The sequence below is a fragment of the Cryptomeria japonica genome, chromosome 2 (assembly GCF_030272615.1).
Source record: "Cryptomeria japonica chromosome 2, Sugi_1.0, whole genome shotgun sequence".
Lineage (NCBI taxonomy): Eukaryota > Viridiplantae > Streptophyta > Pinopsida > Cupressales > Cupressaceae > Cryptomeria > Cryptomeria japonica.
In genome coordinates this window covers 50,703,507-50,725,792 of record NC_081406.1, presented here as the reverse complement: position 1 = coordinate 50,725,792, position 22,286 = coordinate 50,703,507, and the positions used below count along the sequence as shown (strand labels likewise).

Below are 22,286 nucleotides of genomic sequence, written 5' to 3'. Positions count from 1 at the left end.
AACTCTATTAAGGATAAATTGCAAAGGAATCTCATTACCTCTCCTAGGTTCTCTAAAGGGAATCAACTCTCTCCTTCAGAGATGATTTTGAGAGAGATCATTCATTACTATTCCTCTTTGTTTACCGAGGATACCACTTTGGTAAAGGAGGAAAAGGATCTTATTTTGGAGTGCATTCCCTCAATGGTCTCTAATTGGATGAATGATTTGTTGAACGAATCTATCACCTTAGATGAATTAAAGGGGATTGTGTTCTCGATGAAGAAAGAGAAATCCCTTGGACCTCATGGTTTTCCAATAGATTTTTACTAGAAGGTTTTAAATATTCTCAATTTGGACCTTCGGGTAGTGGTTTTGGAATCTCAAAGGAGTAATTAGATGGTAAGAGCTATGCATGCTATTTTTCTTGCTATTATTCCAAAAAGAGAAGGAGGAGATTCTTTGGACCTCTTGAGACATATATCCTTGTGTAGTGTTATTACTATGTTGACTGTTGAGAGACTAAAGTCGTGACTCAATTTTTTAATTTTGAAGGAAAAAGGGGTTTTTGTTGGTGGTAGACAAATTTTGGATGGGGTTGTTGTTGTTACTTAGGATATTCATTCCATGACAACCTCCATAGAGAAGTCTATGTTTATGAAGCTTGACATGGCTAAAGCTTATGACCATGTCAATTGGGATTTTTTGCACAAGATTTTGGAGGCTTTTGGATTTGGAAGAAAGTGGATCAAGTGGGTCATGAGTTGTGTCACCCCCCTCTCTTTCTCTGTTCTCGTTAATAGCGAATCCTCTAAGCTTTTTGGGGTCTTCGCCAAGGGGATCCTCTTTCACCTTATTTATTTATTTTAATGGTTGAAGGCTTGGGGAGATTTATTAAGTCTCATGCAAGGCAAGGGTTAACTCAAGGATAGAACTAGGGTAATGGATTAACCACTCTCGCTTATAGTTTGTGGTTGAAATCGCTTTGATGAGTTTAGCAAGAGCTAAAAAGGCAGTCAATCTAAGAAGGTCTTTGGATATTTACCTAGTCACATTAGGGTGAAGTATTAACAAGGACAACTCATCCATATTCTTCTTTAATACTCCTTAGCATGTTCAGCCTAGGATTGCTTGGATCCTTAGATTCTAGATTGGTACTCTTCATTTTGTGTATCTTGGTATCCCCATTGTTATGAGCTCTTTGCTTAGCAAGTTTGGGCAACATGTTCTTAATCTGAGTAATGTCAAATTTCTATTTTGACTTATCATTGGTTGAGTAATGAAACCAAACATCATGAAGCACTTAGTAGGAGAAAACAACAAAAACAATTTGACAATCAAAATTGTTTGAGAAATCTAAGCTTTCCAATTTTTATGTGTCATTCATATTTTCTTTTTCAACAACTATTGTAACTATGACAGTGCATCCATGGTGTTAGTGATATTATTTCAGTGATGACCCCCTTATGTAAATGAAGTGTCGTACCTATAGGTAGATGTTGAGACCAATTTTTCATTACTCTTTTAGTATTAAGCTCCATGTGTAGATTGTATTTTGTTCATTAGAAACCGCTTTCATTACAAAATTGACCATACACTTGAACTTTTCTTACAATGTGATATTAACTTGTTTCCATTCCTAAAGTTGATTTTGTCAATTCTTATGCGTATATAAATTCCACAGATCATTTTTTGTTAATCATCCTCACCCCATTTTTGTCATTCACAATTAAAATTTGAGTTCAAAATCTTCTAATTCAGTTGTAATACATTATGTCTTCATAAAAGAACAGAAGCCCCTAGTTTGTCTATCACTTACTTATTCGACTGTAGTTGAAGATGCTGGCAAAGTTTCCAATTACATATCCTTCAAATGCATGGTTGTTTTTGTTTACCTTTCATTATAGGCAATTGATTGGAACTAAGTCATTTGGAGATCACCATCAGACTAAACCCATACCACTCTTTGAATTAATGATTGAATTTCTGAAATCTTCGAGTGATCATTCCTAGTTGCAACACTCTTCATAACAACAAATTCTTATGAAATTCCTTGCCTTCTTTCAACTTTTCCAAATCTTCATGTGCTTCCTTAAATTGTTTGAATCTATTTTGTTGGTGTTGTTTTTTACTATTATCCCAACAATGCAAGCTTTCACATGATGACATCTCTAACCAACACCATTCATAATGGATAATAGTGTCTATTAGTTGGCACAACACATTTGTTGCAGTGGTTAAGGCATTGTGTCATGTTTGGTAGGTTAGGAGTTCAACCCCCATGAACTCCCTTTAGGCTATATATTGTACAATGCTAGTGAATGCAAATATTAAATTGAAGTACAAGAGTGTAAGTATCTCAATATTATATATATATATATATATATATATATATATATATATATATATATATATATATATTATCCTTCTATTAAAGAATTGATAGAGGTTATAATATAATTGATCATATTCTTGTTGAAAATATTATTTACTAATCATTGATTTATTTTGTGGAATAAGAGTTCGTGTTATTAGAAATCAAGGAAACAATCATTAAGTATATTCCTTGTTGTGGATATATAAATGATTTAATTCATAACTCAGAATTTCATGTTTTCTTTTACTTATTGTTTGAATTTGGTAAATAAGTTAACAAGTTGTTAAAAATCAATTATGATGGTTTTAACTGGAAGATACTATAGAGATTTATAATTAAACCAATGGGAAACATTTTCAAACAACCACCCACTATAGAATGACAACCATTCCATAATTGAGGGATTACTGTGAATGGTAGTTTTTATTTTGATTCAAGTGGAATTATGTAAAGAAATTTATGCACAAATGTTGAATATGGAAACACGGGGAAGGGTAAATCTCACCACCTGATTTGCCTATCGGTAGTCGACATAAAACTTTGGCCAAAGTATTTTTAAAATCATTTTGATACTAGTTGGTTTTCATTCATTAGTCCCTACCATATCACAAGAATTGGGACTACATGAGCTATGTGATATATTAGATATTTTCATGTTGCATTGGGATTCCATCTTGCCCATCAGTTCCAGTTTTCTAGGAGCCTCGTGCAAGGGTTAGGAGCTCTTTGTAATCGAAGAGAATCGAGGAAGCAATTGCTTCATGGCTAGTCCACCCGGACTACATGTTCGTCTCATAGGAGCAGATGGAGAGGAGTTTGCAATGCATGGATACCAACTTCTATGGTATCTTTACATTTGTCATCCATGTTTTATCGACTCGATGATCATTTTGTAAATGATGTAATATTGACCTTATGGGTCACTTGTATTGTAATCGACTAGTATGGTCTCACATTTGTATTAAATCTTGAGTGTAGAAAATATTGTATCTTTAACTTTGATGTATTATCTTGGAATTATTCAATTTTAATATTAATTATGGAAATTGTGAGAAATTTTAATATTTATTATTTATAAAAATTTGAGTCTTTACAGATTGTGGCATTCATACATAGAAGACAAATTTGTATTCTCTACAACATAATGGAGTTGCATAAAGAATGAACATGACGTTGATGGAGAAGGCTAGGAGTATGTTTCCAATGTTTGGTACTTAATTAATAGGTCTCCGACATTAGCTCTTGTTGATAACATTCTTATAGAGGTGGTCAGGTCACGAGCCTTAATCGAGACATCTTAGATTTTTTGTTTATGAGGCATATGCATATGTGGCAAAGTGAATAGCACAAAAATATACTAAGAAGGGGGTGAGTCAGTAAATACAAGTTTCTACTTTTTAACTTAACAAGCACAAAACCATCAATTTCATTATATCAATAACATAAGATGCAATGATCATGCAATATAATTAAAACACGTGATATAACATGGAAACCCTTACGCGAGAAAACCATGACAAAGCATTGCATATAAATCTCTTCTTATAAAACTTTTTGGGCACCAACCCATATTAGACACCAACCCCCACAACTAAGCACCAACTTAGTCTAAAACATCAATCTCTCCTTTAGAAAGTACCAAATTCCAAAACAAGGTTCCTCCTTCTTAGACGTTGCTTCTACAATGGATGATAAGCAAAAAATCTCTTCAACTATTATACTTATATTCTAATGCACAAGACAACTAAGAGGGGAGGGGTGAATCAATTTTATGAAATCTTAAGTTTGTTCCTTAAATTAGATCGGCAACAACTTAACTTTAACACATAATCCACATAAAGATGTGAGCATGAAAACTAGAGCACACCATACATAATGAAAAACCAGATTTTACGTGGAAAACCCTATCAAGGGAAAAACTATAGAGAATGCAATTCTCAATATATGAGCACCTGTTAGGGTGACATTGGTTAAGGTGATTTTTACAAAGAAAGGCTCACTGTCTGAGAGAAAGAAAGAGAGACTCACTATCAGAGGGCTCACTACAAAAATGAAGAAGAGTAAAAGAGAAAGACTCCACCACTGATGCACCTCTACAACTAAGATCTGTAGATACCTTTAGCTCATTGGTGTTGATAGCTAGCACATGAAAGTTCACACTACTCAACACTTTTCACCAACTCAAACACTGATCATCAAACAATCAGGGAGATAGATCCTCTTTCCCAAACCTTCATTGCATTCCACTTTCTCTCACATACTCATACATCCATACACACACCTCTATTTATATCATCCTCACATATGAAAAGTCTCCCAAGGTTGGCTAAGCATCTCAACTGAACACAATTCAAATTAGGTCGGTGCTAAACATTATTACAGTAGAAAAGAATGTAAGGTGGACCACAACAAATCTTAACTAGAACCAAAATAAACATCAAATGCATTATAAAACGATCCATAATCATTGGAGCAATAATATGAAGTGTAAACACTCGAGGTCAACCAAACCTAGAGTAGACACCATCAAACTTTGAAACCATGCTTTTGAAGCCCAAGAACACGTGCCAGCTGAATATAATGAAGCTAAGAACATTACCAACTTAACTCCAAAACCGCAACACTAGAAACCATAATGCAGAGAAATGCAGAGCATGCATTTCATATGGAAACACTGTCAAACATACTGGTAAACACAACTTCCTTATCACAACAATCTAGAGCACCAAATACAGAGTATAACATCTCTAAACATTGCTTAAAAATATATCCAAATTGCATGAATAGATGTACAATATAGAAGATATGCAAAGCAAATCTCACAACACAACTACACAGAGAACTCAACATCACTTATACTAACCAGTCACTAATGAGAACCAAGGCATGTTGACATCAATGACAACACATGAGTAGCTCAATCTTATCAACCTTGCAACAAATACTTCTTCACACCTCTTCCAAAGAGGGATGACTTGCTTTAAGGGAGGTGACCTTTGCCAAGGGAGGTGCATTTTAAAATTAATAACATCCTTTACTAACATTTATTAGACTTTAGTGCTAATTATTTTCAAATCTGCTATCTTTATTGGGGTATATGTATTTTTTACATTTAACGCTCCACACACTTTCTTCTATTCCTACTTGTATATGATTTATATCTTTATGCCTTTGCTTGAAGGGAAACATCTCTTAGAATGAAGACAACCTTTTCCAAATGATATAAATTATTATTGGCACTCCTTAATGTTGATCGATGGCACTCAAATATTGATCATTGTTCTTTAAAACATTAAAAATTTGCTCTTTATTTTTTTCTTTAGAAATCACTCTCTTCTTTTCACTAATCGTTGCCTTATAGCCTTTTCACTAATTGTTGCCTTGTTATCTTTTAAGTAAGATGGTTTTTGTTTTAGTGGGGGGGCTCTAGCATTGGGAGGTGGGCCCCATAAATAATTTATTTGCAACTCTTTTAAGGCACAAAGTGGGGTGCCAAGCACTAGGGTAGACCATCATAAAACAAACAAACAAATTATTATATATATATTTTTAACATGAACATGGGGCGACAATTTCATAGAGAGTTGCACTCATAAATCACTAAATATTATTTGCATTTTTCATAGCAACACTCGCTTGTCTTTCTCAGCCTTTGACCTTGATACTTTCAAATCCTTATTAGAAATCTAGTTGGTCTTGACATTAGTGGAAAATAATATGGAATTCCTTCTTGATCCAATGGTGGTAATCTCACCCATACACATCAATCTTGCCACAAAACTCACTTATACGTCTTTGACAATGATAAATTTGAATATATATTTTGTTGTGATTAGTATACTTCTTTTTCACTAGCAATTGTAATATTTTTCATTCAATCTATTAATGTTATTGTATGTAACACCTGGCTTATCATTGACATGCATTAAGTCATTGTGATATTCATTTCCCTTTGACATTGATGATAATCTTGACTATTCACTTTAATATCAATTATAACTTCATCTTCACACCTTCTACATCAATGATAATATTTCCAACAATCTCCCCCTCTGTCATTGATGTCAACCTTAATTAGAAATATTCAATGAAACTCTCCCCCATATTATGTAATATCATAATTCTTTCCCCAACTCTCCCCCATCATATATTTCTCCCCCTTTAACATCAATGACAAAGGGGAATTCATGAAACATCTAGGACACAAATGGATAATGGGAAACATCTAATAACATTCTATAATATTTGCATCCAATGTAACAGGGATATACTTCTCCCTCTATTAAATATTCTCCAATGCTCCCCCTTGCTCTAATATTCCTCTTTCTCCAACTCTCCACCCTTTGTTTCCATGTTTTTTGGGTGACATGCTTCCTCTATGGCTATCCAAGAGAATTTGGATCATCTCCTCGAATTTAACAAGCTACAAACTTGTTTAGCTATTCCATTACTCTTTTATGCATCTTCAACTCTTCCTTCCCTGACAATTGCTAAAGATTATCTTTGTGATCTAGTGTTCTCGCCTTCTCAAGTTTTCTGATTGCCACAACTTAATGATTACTTTATCTGCTCTTTGCCATCCCTTGCACGATAACTTCTTCTTCTCAACATCAATAGCATCAACTCCTTGTATTCCCAAATTTCCAAACTCATGGAGACACTTGTAAACACTATCTTCATGTGAATGAGTTAAAGGTATGCAATATTTCATCATCTAGGATCTTTAACATATCCAAAAATTCTATAGATACCAACTCATTACTTTTCTTTGATACTAATGCATTACACAAGTGGATTCTTCTCTTCAAGTTGTGTGATACTTTATCTTGAGTTATCTTTTGCATGGGGCTAAAAGATAATGCCACACTAAGCTTCCCCTGAAATTGTGTTTCTCCTTATGAGCTAAGAGATATCTCTTGTGCGTTTATGAATTTTGTACTTGTATAGGTTTCTCCTTCTCTTTCTTTAGCTTCCTCTTCCAAACTTTTATAGCTTTTTTCTTATGCTTGCCAAGTGTGTTTATCTTCTTGTCTTGTCTTGAATGTTTCATAAAACAACTTATGAAATTGCATGCTATATGTTCGTAGTTGTTGGACTAGTGGCATATAACATTATAATTCACTAGAGGAACATATTAATTATATAATTTCTACCTTTCCACACATTGTGATTCTGATTTATGTTCCATCAATTATTATATCTCACTTGTGTTCCACACTTTCTTTCCTTATGTCTAAAATGATTGCATGAGTAGCAATAGCCGTAATAAGTACTCTTTAATCTACATATGTGTGTGTATCTCAGAGGATGAGATCTTTTGAATTTGTCTTGTAGACGAGTACTTGATTTTTAAGTGCATTAGCATAACTCTTTGTCTTTTCTTCATTTGTCTTTTTTGATGACTATTTGTACTCTTCCTCATTTGACTTTTGGTTTTCCTTGTAACCAGGTTCTATTTCATTTGATGGTGATCTTTGTCCATTAATGATTTCATCTAGGATCCTAGTGTTCTTTTCAAACTCAAGGCTTCGGTTTAACTTGGTGGTTGTCTTCTCCAATTCCTTCCTCTTATAAATAATTTCTCACTCTAGTCTTTCACAATTTTCTTCCTCCATCTTTAATTGAGATCTAATTTCTTCTTCAATTTGAACTTTTAAATCAATGAGCATCTTTTTAGATTATTCAAGAGTTATGGCCTTTGATTTACACTCTTCTTGAAACTATATTTTTATCTAAACAATTATATTATGAGATTCTTTAAGGCTCGTATTAACTCTATGCTATATTTATTTGACTCTTGAAATTGCAACTCTAATCTTTTGTTCTTGTTTTGAAGCCTCTCGATCTCATCTATAGCATGCCAAATTTCTTCTTCCAAATCAAGTACTCCTTCATCTTCATTATATTATTCAACTAGGTTCATATCAACATTCTCAACAGATTCTTTTGACTCCTCTTCTAAGTTTGTCTCTGCTTTTCTTTTACCCACGAGATGGTTTTCTCTTTTAAAGATATCATATTTTGTTGCAAAGTGTGTTCCATTTGACACCTAATCACTTTTACTTGCTTCTCTCTCATTGCTTGTATTTGATTTTAGTGATTGTTGATCAACGTTATATTTAGTATTTCCTTTTCCCCCATTTTCTTTTCTTTTGGTCCCGGGTGCTCTCACAATCTACCTTTAAGCGGGTAGAATTTTTTGAATTATTTGACTTTGATACCAACTTAAGAGCACACGAATATGCTAAGAGGGAGGGGGGGAGTGAATCAGTAAATATAATTTTCCACCTTTTAACTTAACAAAAAGAAAACCATCAATTGCATTACATTAATAACATAAGATGAAATAATCATGCAACATAAGTAGAACACACGATTTTACGTGGAAACCCTCATGGGAGAAAAGGATGACAAAATATTGCTTATATAAATATCCTTTTATAGCCTTTGTAAGCACCAACCCACAAGAGGCACTAGTCCCCCACAATTCGTAGGCACAAACCTCACAACTAAGCACCAACTTGGTGAGAAATACCAATTTCTCCTTTAGGAAGCACAAACTTCCAAAACAAGGCTCCATCTTCTTAGATGTAGCTTCTACAATGGATGATAAACAATTCAATCTCTCCAAGTGTTATACAATTTCCCTTCACAAAATATGTCTCACAAATAATCCTCCTAAAATTTATTAATAAGTCTTCATAAACTTACTCACAATTTCCAAAAAATTTGCTCATGAATTTTTCATAGATGTGACCATAAAATCTTCATGAATATACATATATTCTTCTTTTAAATGTACAATAATCTTTATATAAATTTGCTCCAACTTTTTGCGATACTCTTCATGTCTTCTTTACAAATATACTCTTATTCTTTTACTTGTATTTCTGCTTTATATTGCTCTAGATCTCCTCTTCTTAGAATGATATATTATTGTATTTCATATTCTTTAAACCTTTCTCTTTATGCCTTTAAATACCTCTTCATACCTCTTCCAAAAAGGGATGAATTGCTTTAAGGGAGGTGATCTTTGCCAAGGGAGATGTCCTTTACAATTAATAGCATCCTTTAATAACATTTCTTAGAGTGCTAATCCTTTTCAAATCTGCTATCTCTATTAGGGTATATAAATTTTATCTTTCAATACTCTACACACTTTCTTCTATTCCCACTTCTATATGATTTATATCTTTGCACCATTACTTGAAGGGAGACATCCCTTAGAACGAAGACAACCTTTTCCAAAGGACATGACTTATTATTGCCACTCCTTAATGTTGATTGATGCTACTCAAATATTAATATTTTTTAAAACATTAAAATATTGCTCTTTATTTTCTTTAGCAATCACTATCTTCTTCTCACTAATTGTTGCCTTGTAACCTTTACACTAATCGATGCCTTATTATTCTCGCAAGTAAGATGATTTGTCTTTTAGTTGGGGGGCTCTATCTAGCATAAGGGGGTGGGCCCCATAAATAATTTATTTGCAGTTCTTTTAAGGCACAAATTGGGGTGCTAAGCACGAGGGATAGACCCTCATAAAATAGACAAACAAATTTATTTTGTTTATATTTTAAACATGAACATGGGGTGAAAATTTCTTAGAGGTTTGGACTCATAAATCATTAGATATAATTTGCCTTTTTCATGACAACATTCACTTGTTTTTCTTGGTCTTTGGCCTCCATACTTTCAAATCCTTATTAGCAATTCCCTTGCTCTTTACATTAGTGGAAAATAACATGGAATTCCTTCTTGAACCAATGATCATAATCTCACAAATAATCTCACCCATATGCATCAATCTTGCCATTAAACTTGCTTATATATCTTTAACAACGACCAATTTGAATAAATATTTTATTGTGATCAATTTACTTCTTTTTGATCTACAATTACAGTGGTTGCCATTTAATCTATTAATGTTATTGTATATAACATGTGGCTTATCATTGTTATAAATTAAGTCATTGTGATATTCATTTTTGTTTGACATCAGCGATAATCTCAACTATTCACTTTAAGATCAATGACAACTTCATTTTCACAACTTTGACATCAATGACAACATTTCCAACACAAAGGATAAGTGAACAAATTTGGAGAACAAGGTTGTGAAACATAACATTACTGGGTACAACCATGGTGTGAAAGGATGCAAACTTTGGGATCCTATTGCACAAAAGGTAATATATAGTAGAAATGTTAGTTTTAGAGAAAGCAAACCTCTTTGGTTACATTCCAGCGAGATCAAATTAAACAGGAAGATATGACTCAACTTCCTTCTACACTTGAGAAAGTTGAATTCAGGTCCCTAGATAGACAAGAAGTTGAGGAGAGCTCATCTAGCTCTAAATCTTAAGAAAAGGATGAAGAACCTCCAACTCATATTGTTCAAAGATCTACAAGATATAGATAACCACTTCAAAGGTATTCAACTGATGATTAAAGATGTCTTTTTTTTAAATTCTAACATGGATGAACCAAGATTCATAGAAGAAGCATTAGGCATGAATGATGCAAAATATCAAAAAAATGTTATGGATGAAGAAATGGTATATTAAAAACAATGATACATGAGATCTATTACAATTATTCAAAGTTGAAAAACTTGTTGGTTGAAAATGGGTGTTCAAGAAAAATATTGGTTCAGGTGGAGGTATTGAGAAGTATAACACGAGGTTGGTTGCAAAAGGGTACTCTTAGATTGAGAGTGTTGATTATGGTGAGATATTCTCTCATGTCGCAAAAATGTCATCCATTGGAGTTTTGCTTTTTATTGCTACTAATTGTGATTTAAAGGTTGAAAAGATGGATGTGAAAATGACTTTCCTTCATGGTGATCTGAAGGAGGATATTTATATGACACAACCAAAGCACTGCATGGTGAAAGGTAAAAGTAAATTTGTATGTAGATTAAAGAAATCTTTATATGACCTCAAAAATCATCCTAGGATGTGGCACCAAATATTTGAACATATGTGTTGATATTGGAATTTAAGCATTCTAAATCAAATCACTATGTTTATAAAATCAGTGGTGATAGTTTCATATTTATTACATTATATGTTGATGATATGTTATTCATTAATAAAGGGAAAGGTATGCTTTCAAAACTAAAGCTTGGTCTTGTAACTAAATTTGAAATGAAATATTTGGTGCAACTAAGCACTTTCTTGGGAAGGAAATTAAAAGAGATAGTGAACAAAAAGCTACGACAAAGCCAGAGTATGCGAATTTAGTTTTATAGAGGTTTAACATGTAGGATTTGCAAATAATTATGTGTTCCTTTTATAGTTGGAATTCATTTATTTTCTCTAGATTATTGTACATCCCCATTGGAGATGGAAGACACGAGTAAAGCACCTTATCATAGTGTAGTTGGAAGTGTGATGTATGCCATGGTCTACACTAGATCAAACATTGCCCATGTAGTGAGAGCTCTTTTTCTCAAATTCATGTTTAATCCTAATAGAGTTCACTAGGATGCAATTAAACAAGTCTTCAAATATTTGAAGGGTACATGAAAGTATTCTTTGTATTATCATGGTAATTTTACAGGAGAAGAGGTTTCCCTTGATATTCATGGTTATGCAGATTTAGATTGGATAGGTGATGTTGATAGCAAAAGATTCACTAATGCTTATGTGTTTACTTTATTTGGTGGTGCAATCAGTTGGATGAGTATTTGGTAGGTTGTTGTTGTTTTGTCCACTACAAAAGACAAGTATATGGTAGCTACTCATGTTTGTAAAGAAGTTATTTGGCTTAAGAGATTGAGTTTTGATTTTAGAATAAAACAAGATTTAGTGACAATTCATTATAACAACTAGAGTGCAATTTGCCTAGTTAAGAAACCAACATTTCATGTCAAGATCAAGCACATTGATGTACAATACCATTTTGTTAGAGATAAAGTTGAGGATGATAGGGTGAAGGTGGTTAAGATAGAGACTTTGATGAATGTTGCAAATTCTTTAACTAAGGATGCAAGCACAAAGAAATTTAGATGGTGTTAAAATTATCTTGGTCTCTTGACCCCTAGTAATTAAAACATGATGTTGTTACTTACTCTAGTTGCTCTTGTATGGTGTTCAAAAAATGGGCGACTATTGGGAACATGGTGTCTCAACCTTACAATTATAAAAGTTTATTGTTGATAAATCAGTGGAGAGGGTTGCAAGGGGGTACCCCCTTACAAGGTTCATGGGGGATGGCCCCCTTGACGAGGGTTTGGGGGCTACACACTCTGACAAGGGTTTGAGGGTAGTACCCTCAAAAGACACAGTTTATGTATAATGCACATAAACAATGTATAATTTATTACTATTGAATAGTGGATATTATTTGTACTTTGTTTACCTCATAATGTAACCCTATTTTAAAAGGTCATTGTATTATGACTATTATTGGATGCATTTTGAGAGTTTGATACTTGTTGAGTTGTGTCTGAATCTCCGTTGGTGTTACTCCTATGAGAAGCTTCCTTTGCAAGTATGTTGTAATTTGTTGTTGATTTTTGAATAATAAATTGGGTGACTTTTGGAGTGTGGGTTTTTCTCTCAAAAGGGTTTTGCCCTACATAAATCACTGTGTTGTGGTATGGATGTTATTTGTGTTATTGTTGTTTAATTTTTGTAACTATTGTAAAGACCCCAAAAGTTTTGCATAATCCTTTTTTCAAGGTCGGTGTAGGAATTTGTTCCACTACCATAACTTCTTTTCACAAATGTGCAAATGAATTATGCAATTTTCATGGAAACGTGATCTTTTTAAGATCCAAATCCAAATGTTTTTATAGTGATTACTCGTTGTTAAACCATACATTTTTATTCATGTATTATATTAGGTCCCTAATATTCCATCTAATGTTATGACCCTACTATCACACATTCCTAAGTATATATTATATTTTCCTAAGTATAATAGGATAAGCACTTGTGGTATACTTAAACATAACATTAGTTTTAGTTAGTACTTTAAATAATCTTAAATAGGACCAAGGGGTATGTCCCTATATAGGCAAGCCTCTAGATAAGGGGAGAGATTTCTCCCAAATTATCATATTATTAAATATTGAATTCATACAATATTATTAGATTAAAGGAGGTCACCCTCTCGAAGTGATATGCCATTTTATATTTTTTTGCATTTATTTACAAGAAATATCATGAAATATTTAACTATCTCAATTGATTGCACAAATGATTGTCTTCAACTATCAAGACATAACAATAAAGTTGCAAAAATGTTTGTAAATTTCGCTAACAATATAGTGAAAAGGGGTTAGAAAGTTAGAACTTAAATTTGAACTTTTGAATTTTATGTTTAATTTTGTGTGTTTTGAGATTGAACAATGTTGAACCTAAAGTTGTGTGGTAGTGAATCAAGTTAGGAAATGATAAGAGTAAAGACATGAATTGAATATATGAAAATAGATACAAACATAGTACAATAAATAACTAATAAATGATAAATATGTGAACATGTGTATAAAAATGACTAATACGAAAATAACACAAAAACTGGCTCCCTTTCAATAAATAATTATATCAAAAAGTTTCATCAAAATCAACCCAAAACAAAATGAAAATTAACATAATAATTATGCAAATTTCACAATAAAAAAAAAGTAAATAAACAAACAAACTAACTAATAAATAAATAAATAACAAGTTTTTACTAGGTTTATGCACAATGATCCATATTAGATTTTCACCGAGATGCATTAAAACTGGCATGATATAATCGTACGTACATACGGTCGAATGAGTTTAGAAGGATTAGGGTTTTAAAGTCGATTTTTAGGGTTTCATATACTTCATACGCTCTTTCTTTTGTTGTTATTGGTGGTCGAAGGAGCAAGCTTAGCCGAGTGATTGCAGCTGAACAAAGTAAGTCCGTCTCCAAGCCTGCTTTTTCTATAGATTCATTTGCTCAATAGGTAAATTGTCTGATGCGCCTAGCGTAGATCTAAGTTTTAGGATGACTGTTGTGTTTTTATTGCTTTTGATTATCGATTTGGCTGCTTGAAGCGGCCGTTGAGTATGCTTAATTCTGTGAAAAAAAATTATGTTTGTATTCAAGATTCTTTGTCTTGGTGGATTTTAAGAAGGTTTTCACTATTTAGTGATTTTTTTATTATTTTTTTTGAAATTGTCACACTGTTTTAGGTTGTTACAGTTTGAACATAAATCGATTACAATCACAGTATTGAGTTTAAGGGCGTCTGATTGTTGGTGCTTTCTTTTTTTAAGATAATGGCAAAGCACTGGGTTGTTTGGCAGGGTTTAAATATTTCTCAGGCATTTCAGGAAAATTCTTCACTCATGCCTTATGTTCTAGGGTTTTGCTTGTCTTGGGATTATGCTTAAGATTGTAGGTGCAGCTAAAAGGGTGTTAATCTAGATGGAAGGCTAACCTTTTTGTTCCATTTGGTAAGTTTCTTTTTTGTTGGGCAATTTTTGTCTTGATTACGCTTGATTGAAAGCTTATTTTTTTCGGCACCTATCATTTTCGTAATGTATAGTACCCAATTTTAACACTTAGTTATCTTTTCACGTGGAATGTGAGCCTAGGGACCACTTGTTTTTATCACTTTCGATCATCCTGCTGGCTTAATCCGACACACAATGAAACGTATTGTTAACTCATTTGTAAATGCTAAAATCATAAGCTGCTTTATGTTTAAATTTTTAGGACCGTGGTATAAGATTATTGAAGTAGTCTCTTTTATAGCAGAGGTTTTCTGGCATGCTAAGACTTACGATCTAGATAACTTTTGCATATTGTAATTTATGATCTTTCACAATGGTCTTCAGTTAGGGAGGTTTTTGTAAGCTTTTTAGGGACTGGCCACTTTCACAGACGTTTTCAGGATTTCAATTGTTTGGAAGCTTGTTAAATATTGTCTGTATTGATTCTTTAGATTTTTAAATTTCATTGTCACTTCCATAGCTTATACTACCAATTAACTCTTCCCACACTTCCCACATGAAGTTTATTGTAAGGCTTTTTCTGTCAACATAGGTTGTCATTCCTGCCTGTACTATGCACTTTTCTAAAGTTTCCTATAGATCTTGTGAGCTATTTGTAGCAGAAATTTAGTTCCTCTTATCTAAATGCCTATTATATCATCCTGTATTTTGACCAATGCAAACTAGACGACTCTCCTGACATTTTTTTTCTTTGATTCCGAAATACCAGTATCCCTGTGTTATCAAAACAAAATACATAATGATAGAGAGGGTTGTCAAGTGTGTTGGTTTAGCTTTTCAGTGATTGTATTTAGTGTGGACTGAGCAAAGTAATGTGAGTGAAATTGCTGGGAAGGTTTAATTTATCCCTAACTCGAAAATCAAGTAATTATTAAACACATGCTCTGTTTTTTCATTCTTAGCAGTCTGACATCATCTTGATAGACAAATTTGTCAAGGTTTCAAGAGTGAGCTTTTTTTTGAGTAGTACAGTTGTATTGAAGAAAGTAAGGATAACACAGGTAGCAGTTTCGTTGCTCAAATGGATCTGAGGAGGCAACCGTGGGAATTATGTTGTTTGAATAAATTTCCTATAATATTTGGTTTTCAACGCATTTAACTGTCTACATTGTAGGCTAGTCTTGTTATGTTTATGTGCCTCGTAGTAGCTCTTTCACTTGAAAAAGCCTTGCTTAATCCTCAGTAAGCATGAACTGGTGCATTTGCTGTGCTGTTTTCAGAGTTGTACAAAAGTGGCTTTTTTTTAGTGGACATTTTTTGGTCCATGTTTCTCACTAAAAAATAGAGCAAAGGCAACCAAATAGTTTTGGTCTGGGTTTTATATTTTTTCTTTAAGATTTGCTTTTGAATAGGTTTCTTTTAGAAAGTCGAGTTTGAAACCACAATGAGTGTTCTTCTTTGAATATAAGTAAAAAGTTAAGACATGGTTCCTAAATGGTAGTCCATGCTTCATGACCAAATGGCCTACTATTTGAGGGCCATCTGTTTGTTTGTAAACCATTTTAGGTGAGACACAAATAGATTTTTAATAAGACCTAATTAATAAAATTTCATATACTGCATAATGCCAAATTTCTTATCTATATGCCTCTGTATTTGACACGAAATATCAAAATTATTATTTTTGTCTCTGTTCTTACAATTAGAATTTTTAACCCAGGTGATTAAAAGTTTGAATTCCATTTGTACATTTACGATACTGTGTAAATGCAATGATGCTATGTTCATGGTTGGTTTATTCACAAGATTTTCCTTGCTTTAGCTGAACTTGTGCCTCCACTTTACAGATTCCTTCTCCATTTCTCAAGATGCACATGAACTCTAGCTATGCACCCATTTTTCTTCATTAAAACTCATTGTATTAGCTATTTATAATCTATTTGGATACAACAACTATAATGCATTCCTGCCGTACAACTAGAGACTTGTTTTCTCACTTAATTGCACTAGCTATTTTAAATCTAATTGGATGTCAATATAACAAATGTAGTATGTCCATTGCAATCTCATCTTGAACTAATTAAATTCAATGATTTCATATCATGAGTAACAGTAACTCCTTTGAATGACATACATATTAGAGAAATCCATAGCTAAGAGTTCAACATGGCAACTCTGTTTTTACCAAAGTATATGCTAATCACAATGTCAATTGAGTACAAGCAATGATGTTAGACAACAAACTAACTGTGGCATTTTTTGATGATCCATCACGTGTCTTGTAAGTTCTATGTCAAAGTTTAGAGGAATTGTTTGGCATGCAAGTTTAAATTGTTATTTTGAAATTTGGTTGTCTTACTATATCATTTAGTCTATTTTACTTTGAGATTAAGAAGAGTTGATCATTGCAGGAGATGGCCAAGTCAAAGAATCACACAGCCCACAATCAGTCATACAAGGCTCACAAGAATGGCATTAAGAAACCAAAGAAGCAAAGATATACTTCAAGAAAAGGGGTATTGTGTTTATTTTGCATGTTCACGGAAGTCCTGTAATGGTGCTTCTTGTATTTATTGCAGGCGCTGTTATATATTTTGGTTGAATTAATTATTAAAAAAAGGTTTGCTTATTTAGTCAAGTTATATTTTGTTGTAGATGGACCCCAAATTTTTAAGGAATCAGAGGTATGCTAGGAAGCATAACAAGCCCAATGGAGCTGGCGCTGGCTCAGGTTCTGAAGAAGAGCAGTAGATTAAGTTCTTCAAACAAATGTGTCTGAAAATTATTTTGACTGAAACATGTTTCATCTCAGCATAGGTTCAAACTATTTTACATATTCCATTAAGTAGTTTTATTTTCAATTTGGAGTATATGACAAACTTCAATTGTGGGGCTGCTATTATACAACTTCAATTGTGACGAAGTTTGATGTTCAATGGCACTTATTTAATTTGCATGCTATCTAGCTGGTTGTCTTTTCATATCTGGGGTTTTTGCCCTTCGCTTGAAACTTTGATAAGGTTTGATAGACAGTGGCCATACGTATTTGGAGCAGTTTGCTAGCTAGTTTATTTATTTTTGGTTGAATTTAGCATTTGGTTTTAAAACACATATATTACATAACACCTTATAGAGAAGTGTTCTTTGGAATTGTTTATTTTAGGTTGAATTCAGCATCTGGTTTTAAAACACATATATCACATAACTCCATATAGTGAAGTGTTCATTAGAAATGTACTCTCAAAACAGTGAGCACATTCGGATTGGTTTTTTGTAATTTTGAAGTTTAGGTCTGGGATCTTAATAAGAAAAAATGATAAAGCTGTTTGCAGTTACTGCACATAGATGACACCCATGGGGGAGAGAATTTGAAATGCGATATTGATTCGTAATTCTTAAATTTAGACGTACACAATTTCTGGATTTTGCCCTTTCTGTAATTTGATTGAAATCTTGTAGGGCAAAAATATGTGATGTTACAAATGGAAATTTGAGCCAAGATGAACTTTGTTTGACCAACTTATGGTGGCAAAAAGGTATTAATTAGGCAAATATCATACAGGAGTTTTGACAAATTTGTATCTACCACAATCGTCCCTGGAGAAAATTAAGGAGATGGTCATAATGTAAGTCTTTTAAAAGAAAATCCCTTTTAAATATTTTATTTGTAGAGTAATAGCTTGGCAATCATGATTACCTAATTTTTTGGAATATTTTAGTTGTAGAGTACTAGCTTGGCAATCATGATTACCTAATTTTTTGGAATAATTTAGGTGTAGAGTACCAGCTTGGCAATCACGATCACCTAATTTTTTAGAAATGGTTGTCAGCTGTATACCTCCTAATACTTGTGATGAATCCCAAAATGCAAGTTGAAACTGTAATATGTTTTCTGCTGGGGTTGAGATGTTTTCCAATGATTTGGAAAACATGGGTGACTTTTTGTACTATTATAATGCTCGTCTGTAGTCTTCCAAGTAATGGGCACTGTTGGCTTAAATGATGATTCTTGGTTTCATTCCCAGTCAACGAGAAGCTTTCAATAATTTATTTGCAGTGGTGATGCTAGAACCAATTTTACAAGAGTTATCCATTGGCATCTTACCTCCCCAGTTTTGTGTTGTTCGAATCCAAAAACAAGATAACCCTATTAATTGGAAACAATTCATTTGCCTTGTCTTTTAGTTATTATCTTTGCACGTTTTTTCCCTTTTCCATATAATATGTTTATTTGGTTAATTTTTAAATTTAACTGAACATTCATAGGCTTTTGGTTGTATCTGGTAAAACTAGTCAGATAACTCTGAAACCTTTCTTTTGGCCCATTTTTTTTTCTCAAATCAAAATCTGTTTCCTGTAATCTGCTTTATGAAAAATATGCTTTTGTCCTATTGAAGAGTTGGATGGACAATCTTTAATAGAAGGCAAAGATGGAACTTTGAACATTGAAAAGCTTCGATGCTAGTATTAGAGCAAGTTTCTTGATCAAAAGATACTTTATTTTAATCAATTATAAACTGGGTCTAGAGTAAGTTTTTTTGCTTCTCAATTCTTATGCGATACTTTAAGCACAATCAAATCTTGCGCTCAAGTTTGAATCATTCTGAACGTGATGCAGGTCAAGTTCAGCCTAGCACTTATTTGAGGCTTTTGGTCTTGTGAACTTCTGAATCTGCTTTGTTTTCCTGTGTGTTAATTGTCTGAGTGAGAAATTAGGTACATGATTCGAATGGGGAATTTTTATTAGAAATTGCTAACAATATTTTGATGGAAAGTGATCCAATGTTGTATGAGCCACGTTGGTTTGCACCATCTATTTATAGATTGGACCTTTCACCTCAACAATTATTTCCCATCTTTTACTAGTTGTTCCAAAAAGTTCTCAAGATTATTTTTTAATATAACTAGGAAAATAAAGGTAATTTATATACGGGCAGAAAAACAATCTAGCACTTCTATATGCTTTGAGTCCTGTTTGCAAAGAACAAGCACAGCTTAGTAAATTATTCTACAATCACAAACAAGTAGTCATGCCACATATGGGACATGGGTAATACTCGTACAAAGTTCATGGAGATGCGCTCTCCTGGACAACAAGGAATTGGCAATGTGATTTACATGATCAATTATTCACCGTTTTTGAATACTATTTTGTATATTTAATCACAATAAACATTCACTAATAGGTTTTGTATCATTGTAAATCCTATTATGACTTCCAACCTCAAAAGCCCGAGCCTCTCTTCTTTGCACGAATCCCACCAATCTGCCCTCCCTTTGCACAGATTAACTTGCCGAACGTGTAGTTTATCCAAATGTAATAGTTTCTTGTGGGCCAAAACTTGTTATAAAACATTGATATGCATTTTCAAAACTTTCGCTATGCTCGTATCCTTCCATACAAGACTACTGCACAATAGGCTTAAGTCCAGTTAGTGTACTCGTCACTGTTTGCATTGATGACATATTAGCTAACTTGTTAGTGGCACTCTTACATATTTCATCTTGCACCGAAGGCTCAGGCTGAGTGCTAGCCTTGTTCGTTGTCTAATATTTCATTATAAATAACAAAAATATTGAAAGAAAACCGTTGATTTATGGTGACCTGGACGATACTATATATTTTAACATTAATTGAAAAAGGTTGCTAGGAAAATGTATACTACCTTGTTCTAATTTAGAATGTGATTGCAAATATAATAAATGTTAATTATCTTTACACGTGCACTTGTATTCTTGCCCATCAAATATATCTTCACTTCATGAACTTTGTACGATAGCACATAATTCTTTGTCGTAGGTGCAATAGCTAAAAACTGAAATCCAGAGTAATTCATAGCGATAATTTACAATACTATCTGCGTGAAGTCCAAAACAACACGCTTGCATATCCATTTTTTAATTGACCCAAGAAATCAAACTTGGGTTTGGGCGTACACTTCTTAGTATTCAATTTTTTTGGAAGTTGGGCTCCTTATTGATAACTTCCTCATGCCCATAATGCTCATTTATATGGTTTGTTTGTATGCTATCGTCATTTATTAGAGGGAGTTTCCGCCGTTAGTGGCAATGTAGGAGTGAGTAGCATTTTTCCCAAGTGAAGTTGCATGGCGTTGATCTCAATTACATAATTTAGATACTAGATAGTGTCATTGAAATAGGATCGTTGAATAGGTTTACTATTAGAATCGAGTATCGATTGAACTAGTAATAGGGTGGCTCTTGGTGGATTAGTAGCAAAGCTAGTAGGTCTTGGCAGAATAGCTGGTTGTTAAGGCAACGCTTGCAAGTAGCCTGTATTAGGATTAGATTGGGGTTGGCTTTTCCACATTAATTTTTTTATTGTAAGGAAGATCAGGGGTGGATACAAATACTAGTTTTGGGTTTTTAATTGGTATGGCTATTAAGGCCATGCCCCTTACGAACGTATCCATCTAGGTGGCATGTAGTTTGACCATAGTGGAGGTGGTCGATTATAACATGGAGAATTATTTACAAAGGAATTTACTTTATGAGAATTACAAGATAATGAATCTTGAGGATCACCTTTCCTTTGACCCCATGGTTTATGATGTGTCAAGTAGAATACTTGGCCATATCCATCTTCTAGCACCTCGAATTCTGGTAGATTCACTTTTGTCTTCTATGCTTGCCACTCTTTTGCACTTACAATCTCTCTTCTTCTAGCGATAGTGCCAAAAATATTAGGCTAATACTACTTCCACACCTTCATGCTTGTTTTTGGCATGCAAAGTATCTATTTGAGTTTCCATATGGTTGATTATATCTTGCTTCGTTTCCTTTAACAAGTTGCTAAGCTTCGTTTGTGAGACACTCGTAGCTATTTTGGTAGTCATTGGTCCCAAGTTGTGTCTTATTCCCAAGTTGTGTGTCTTATTCATTGTTGAGTGGGAGTAGTTTCTAGAGATTTTGTAAAACATATTCCCAATGAATATCTTGTCTTATTCATTGTTGTGGGGGAATAGTTTCTAGAGATTTGGTAAACATATTCCCACTTATTCATTGTTGAGTGGGAATAGTTTTTAGAGATTTGGTAAACATATTCCCATGGAACTTGGATATTCATTGTTGAAGGCATCTAAGGAAATTTTCATTCTCTTAAGAAAATTAGTTTAAGGGAGTCCCTTGTTAGCATACTCTATTGGACTTTTGTAGGAATAATTGGAATTTTCAACTTAATCTTCTAGTGGCTCATCTTCTTTTTGGCTCATTTAAAAAATTTCACATTTTGTCATGTCACCTCATTTAATATTAATTGTATTTCTTCAAAAAAGTTCTCCTTTATGGTTTTCCAATCAATTACTAGATTCCTTCCGTGTCCCATGAACCATTTGTAGAGTCCTTGAGTGTGGTTGGTGCAATGGTGTAAATCTGACCCTACAAAAAGGATATTATGTTCCATTGAGAGGTAGTTTCACAACATACATTTAGATATCTCCAACCAATTAAATCTGTAGTCCTTGAGT

The 22,286-nt window shown here is 33.3% G+C and overlaps 1 protein-coding gene across 2 annotated transcripts; it reads left to right on the top strand.

The window, feature by feature from the left end:
• The first annotated feature begins 14,099 nt into the window (after positions 1-14,099).
• On the top strand, positions 14,100-17,780 carry LOC131046204 (large ribosomal subunit protein eL29y). 2 transcript variants are annotated; one of them, XM_057979883.2, is made up of 3 exons: positions 14,100-14,256; positions 17,211-17,315; positions 17,455-17,780. In XM_057979883.2, the coding sequence occupies exons 2-3, from the start codon at positions 17,214-17,216 to the stop codon at positions 17,548-17,550; spliced, it is 198 nt and encodes a 65-aa protein (XP_057835866.1). In that variant the 5' UTR covers positions 14,100-14,256; positions 17,211-17,213; the 3' UTR covers positions 17,551-17,780. The 2 variants fall into 2 exon arrangements, with proteins under 2 accessions (XP_057835866.1, XP_057835867.1); XM_057979884.2 differs by having other exon boundaries at positions 14,121-14,306.
• The last annotated feature ends 4,506 nt before the right edge of the window (positions 17,781-22,286 follow it).